Source organism: Rosa chinensis, chromosome 3, assembly GCF_002994745.2.
Source record: "Rosa chinensis cultivar Old Blush chromosome 3, RchiOBHm-V2, whole genome shotgun sequence".
Classification (NCBI taxonomy): domain Eukaryota; kingdom Viridiplantae; phylum Streptophyta; class Magnoliopsida; order Rosales; family Rosaceae; genus Rosa; species Rosa chinensis.
Window position 1 is genome coordinate 30,194,015 of NC_037090.1, and position 5,099 is coordinate 30,199,113.

The 5,099-nt window shown below is 43.3% G+C and overlaps 1 protein-coding gene across 1 annotated transcript; it reads right to left on the minus strand.

Annotated features, from left to right (window-relative positions):
- Nucleotides 1–765: 765 nt before the first annotated feature.
- On the minus strand, nucleotides 766–4,570 carry LOC112194941 (cation/H(+) antiporter 19). Its single transcript, XM_024335208.2, has 3 exons — nucleotides 4,214–4,570; nucleotides 2,956–3,957; nucleotides 766–2,262 (listed from the first exon to the last, which is right to left on the minus strand). Exons 1-3 carry the CDS (start codon nucleotides 4,406–4,408, stop codon nucleotides 1,027–1,029), a joined length of 2,433 nt encoding a protein of 810 aa, XP_024190976.1. The 5' UTR covers nucleotides 4,409–4,570; the 3' UTR covers nucleotides 766–1,026.
- Between the last annotated feature and the right edge of the window lie 529 nt (nucleotides 4,571–5,099).

Below are 5,099 nucleotides of genomic sequence, written 5' to 3' on the forward strand. Positions count from 1 at the left end.
ATATCAAAATTTAACAATCTCTCTCCTGCCACGTCATACTTAACAGAAGATTTGGATGGAGTTTGGAAAATTGGACACGGCTGATTAAAATTAGGAGTATAAGGGTGATCTTGATGAAATTAAAAGAACAAGGACTAATATGAAGATTGACTAATATGAAGATTGAGCTAAAATTGGAGTAGGTAAACTGAAATTAATCCAAAGTTTTAAGTAGACACACTATCAGAATCAAGTTTTAACTTCACTTCATCAAGGCAGGCTTTAAGATGTTGAAGTTCTACCATATCTGATAAACTCCCCGCCTGACATGTCCCAAATGTATCTTATTCAGTCACAAAAATAGTGAGACATCTATGGGAATTAAAGAGATTTCAAATGATAGAAAATATTGTGTTATAGTATATCATAGATTCATAGATGGAGGTGACATGCACCCCAGTCAAACCTCTACACACATTCCGATTGATACTTGATGAGAGGTTACCCTTTCTTCTCCAGTTATTGACAAAATCAAGCACATTTGGTTTTTTTTTATGGAATAAAAAAAATTAGTAATCAAACTAGACTAAACAACATAATTCAATACTACCTTATACACCATCGCAAAAAACTAAATCTTATACACTGACAATAATTCATTAAGCTTCGCACATTTGTGGCTGAGATGTGGATAAAAAGGATAGATAGATGTTCATTTTCAAATGCAAATTTACTTATTACACCTGTGCATTCTTACGTCCCTAGCTACAAACAAGAAAATGGTTATTTCATTCAATAACGTTAGAAACTTGGAATGAACTGATACGTAAGCAATTGTTATTGGCACGGCACTCTGCGTACTACGAATACAAATTTGGATGAGAAATACAAGTATAATTTGACTACAGTGCTTTATGACCCTATGGATGATCTCCTAGCTCATTACATCAAAGTTTGAAAATGCTAAAGCTCTTACTCCTGACCTAATTTCATTAAATATCTATATGCATGCATGTGTTTGCAAATATACTGTCTAATCTCTCATATTTATACCATAGACGACGACTCCGGCAACTCATAGTCAGCTTCCTCCACCACAAGCGGCCGCGACGCTGTAGCATCATATTGTTGAATCACCACAACTGAAGCTGTGGAAGAGAAGTCTGACGAGGCTAAGAAGCTTCCGATTGGCCCAAGCTCTGCACAGTCACTCGACTCTACCAACGGGACAGTCGACGACATTCTCCCTACTATAAACAAGTTGTGCTTGCTCAGAGTCTTTAATGCCACCGCGATCTCCCCTTTGCTGTCCACCACCTTCTCCTCGTAAAACATGGACTCTTCCTTTTCCTTATTGCTACTTCTTACATTCTTGTACTCCTCCAAGAACTTCTCGTCCTCTTCATTCTCTTGGCTACTATCTTCTTCTTTCAGTATTTTCTTGTTGTCAGCTGTTATCCCAACTAATTTCGCTCCAAATCTCAATGTCTTCCCTTGTGGAGCAACGAATCTAAAAACAGTCAACGCAATCCCAGGATGTTCAGCCAGTCTCATACCATAAGCCAGTGCCTCCCGGTCATCTCTTCCTCCGAAGAACGCCACCACCGCCGTAAACGACACTTCGCTAGCTGAGACCTGCGTGGTGCCACCGAGTCCTCTATCAACTAGAATCCCAACCGAACAAGGCGCATGTCGGAGCACACGCTCGTTCACCACTTGAAATGAGTGTCCGACCGACTCCATGGTGCCGTCCAGCTTCTGATGCTTGTGAAACGGCAACAAAATCATTGCCACAGTTTTTTGGTGCGCGCAGGCGCATATGTCCTCGTGCATGTCGTTTAAAGAAGAGATGGCGGTGGCTGGCCGAATCTTGACGCTGCTGAGCTGCTCGTAGGCCTCAAAAGCAATAACCATTTGGTCATTTCCATCACTCTTCTTGTTCCAAAATGGGAGGCCATTATAGCGGGCTTTGTGGACCATGGAGATTGCAGAGGACCGCTCCGAGAGCTCCATGAGGTGCATGGCGTAGATGGTGAGTCGTCCGCGCTTGTGGGTGCCGCGAGACGACTCGATGAGGTTGATAATGGTGGGGATGTTGCGGGTGGTGTGGAAGCATGCCAATATTCGAAGTTCTGTGTCTGGGCTTTTGCGAAAAATGGTGCGTAGTTTGTAAGGGGCTCCCTTTCTTGCTGGTTTGTACACTGCCATCACTAGTGGTGTGGTGATGAAGGTGGTGAACAACGCCATCAAAACAAAGATGGCAAAAGTCTGTTCGTTCAGTACCTGCTCGTAGTCACAAGAAACAAGATCAATAATGTACGTAACAGAACCAAACAAATATCACACACAAGTTTTCTAAAGTAAGATGTAGCAAAACGCAACTTATGCTCTGTTGAGGTGGAAGGTACTAATAGAATGTGGTGGTTATGTTAAATAAGTTCATCCACAGAGTATAAAATGAGTTCTTATTCGGCTAATTAAGTCATCAAAGTGGTATTCATATATGCCAAACATTTCTGCGCGCAAGAGATTATATCAACAGTGTATTATGCTAGATTAACTTAATACAATGAAAGACTCGGTATATTACTAGCCCCCACTAAGCTACTCTACATGTATTCGGTTGTTGTGATTAAGAGAAACTCATTCGACAACTAAGAGAGAACCCATTAAATTTTCATAACTAAAATGAGAAAAGGTGGACTTCACGATTAAATTTATATGCATTAGATCTAACTAATATATTTTCAGGATAAACGATAAATGTGAGCTACAAATAATTTCTAAGTAATTATCACTACAAAAGAGTTTTTCGTATGGCAACATGAATGGAATCATGGTTCATTTTCAGCAAAATTGATCTTGTTTTGTGTTTCTTGCTTTGAAAGTTTCGATTTATAGAGGTCAAAACTCACACGCGCGCGCGCGCGCACACACACACATACATACATACATACATATAAGGAGGTAAATTACCTTTCTATCCTTGCCAATATTGAGGACGATGAGCTCCACCAAGCCCTTTGTATTCATAAGGAAGCCAAGCGCCAAGGCTTCCCTGAAAGGCACCTTGAACAGCATCGACACAGTGACAGTCCCGACGATCTTCCCAAACGACGCTGTACATATCACCAGCACCAGCATACCCCACGACACCCCCCCGCTTATAGTCAAAAAATTAGTCTTGAGCCCACTGGATACAAAATAAAGCGGCAATAGAAGCCCCGAAACCAGGTCCTCAATCTTCTCTATCAACACACCAGCGAACGGACCCTCCTTCGGCATTATGATCCCCACCACGAATGCGCCGAACAGCGCGTGTATCCCAATCGTGTCCGTCACGAACCCCGCAGCCAAAACCAGCGAGAGAGTGATGCAGATGTACAGCTCCTTCACGGGTTCGCCCTCTGGGGACCTTCGCGCCATCATGACCAGTATGGGGCGGATGGCGACGACGGCGAACCCGACGAAGCCGGCACCGCAGAGGAGGACCCAGACGGAGACGAGCGGGGAGGTGTTGTTGCCAGTGAGGGCGATGGCGAGGGCTAGAAGGATCCAGGCGGCGACGTCGTTGACGGCGGCGGCGGACATGGCGATGCGGCCGACGTCGGTGGTGAGGAGCTTGAGCTCAGCGAGGATGCGGGCGAGGACGGGGAAGGCGGTGATGGAGAGGGCGACGCCGTTGAAAACGAGGAAGGGGCCTTGTTTCACACCTTTCGAGACAGTGGCGCGTAGGGCTTCGGAGGTGCCGATGCCGAGGACGAAGGGGAGGGTGATCCCGCAGAAGGCGATGCCGAGGGACTTCTTGCCTGTGCGGCGGATGGCGCCGATGTCGAGCTCAAGGCCGACGAGGAAGAGGAAGAAGCAGAGCCCGATGTTGGCTACCGTGTCTAGCACCGTCATGCCTTTTGGGGGGAAAATCATGTGTAGAAAGGTCTTGCTCCTCCCGAATGCGGAGGGGCCCAACAGACATCCGCCCTATATTTATTAAATTTGTTTACCAAATGATGCACGCATGTATAAAAAAAATTGATTCAAATACTGCTGTGGTATAAACAAATTGAGTGAGCGTTAGAAAAAAAGGGGGAGCTTGATATGAAATGTCATAGTGACCAAATTTGATGAATGCAGCACTGCGATGTCAGAGTTTTGTAAAACACTTTGTGCCAGAAATGTTGATCAAAAAGAAAAAAATGAGCATTTGCTTAATGAACAGAAAAGGAGAGGCTCTTACTATAACTTCGGCTATGACTCGGGGTTGCCGGAGAGGTTTTAGAAGATATGCAAGAAACCTGGTGAACACCACGACCAAGATGATTTGGAGGATGAGTAAGGGAAGAGCGTAATCAAGTGGATTTTCACCTTGAAATGATCCATTTGAAGTGGCCTTCATGGGTGGGGTGGTCGCCGGCAGCGGCGCAGGTGCCATCTTGAGACCGACTTAGTTAATTGAGATGCATACAATAATCAATACAAAAATTATCTCAGAACCTCAGAATTATGTTCTTCCTGTTCTGTTACATGTATAAGAGATCACCAAACGCATAACTAACTGTAATTTTGGGATCTCTTAATGTATGGACTGTGGAGGAGCACAAGGCTAGCAGTACAGCATGGGTGGAGAGTTTAAATATAACTAACCAACTTAATTATAGAAAGTAGGACTGCACATGTCCATCGGTTTCTCTGCTTTGGTTATGGTCTGGTTTGGTCTTATTCCTTCTTCCTCTCCTATGTATGGTTATTGTTAGTTTGAAAGACTTAAGACTTGTGTGAGTCTCTTTAATTTCACCCACTAAATTTTACTCGACATTTAAACTTTATCACAAATTTTTTTTTACCATACACACAGAAAAGGCTGTAAAAGTAACTAGGAACAAATAAGCTAACAAACTATACCTTACCACAAATGCAGCCACAAATAAAGAAACAAAGAACAAATCAATTTTCTCTAGTTGTATGCAAGAATTTTCTTGCATATCAGCTCCATAATGTCCGTAGCTCTAACAAACTAAAAGTCCCTTATAATTGTTTTGATCTCCTAGCAAATGATACTGCTAAATTTAACTGTAAAATGGGCAATAAAAATGAGATGAAATAACCAACCGCATTCCATATTC

Coding starts and splice junctions, on each gene's coding strand:
- LOC112194941 (XM_024335208.2), bottom strand. CDS start 4,408: ATGGCACCTGCGCCGCTGCCGGCGACCACCCCACCCATGAAGGCCACT. Junction 3,958..4,213: donor GAGTCATAGCCGAAGTTATA/GTAAGAGCCTCT, acceptor TAATAAATATAG/GGCGGATGTCTGTTGGGCCC. Junction 2,263..2,955: donor ATATTGGCAAGGATAGAAAG/GTAATTTACCTC, acceptor GACTACGAGCAG/GTACTGAACGAACAGACTTT.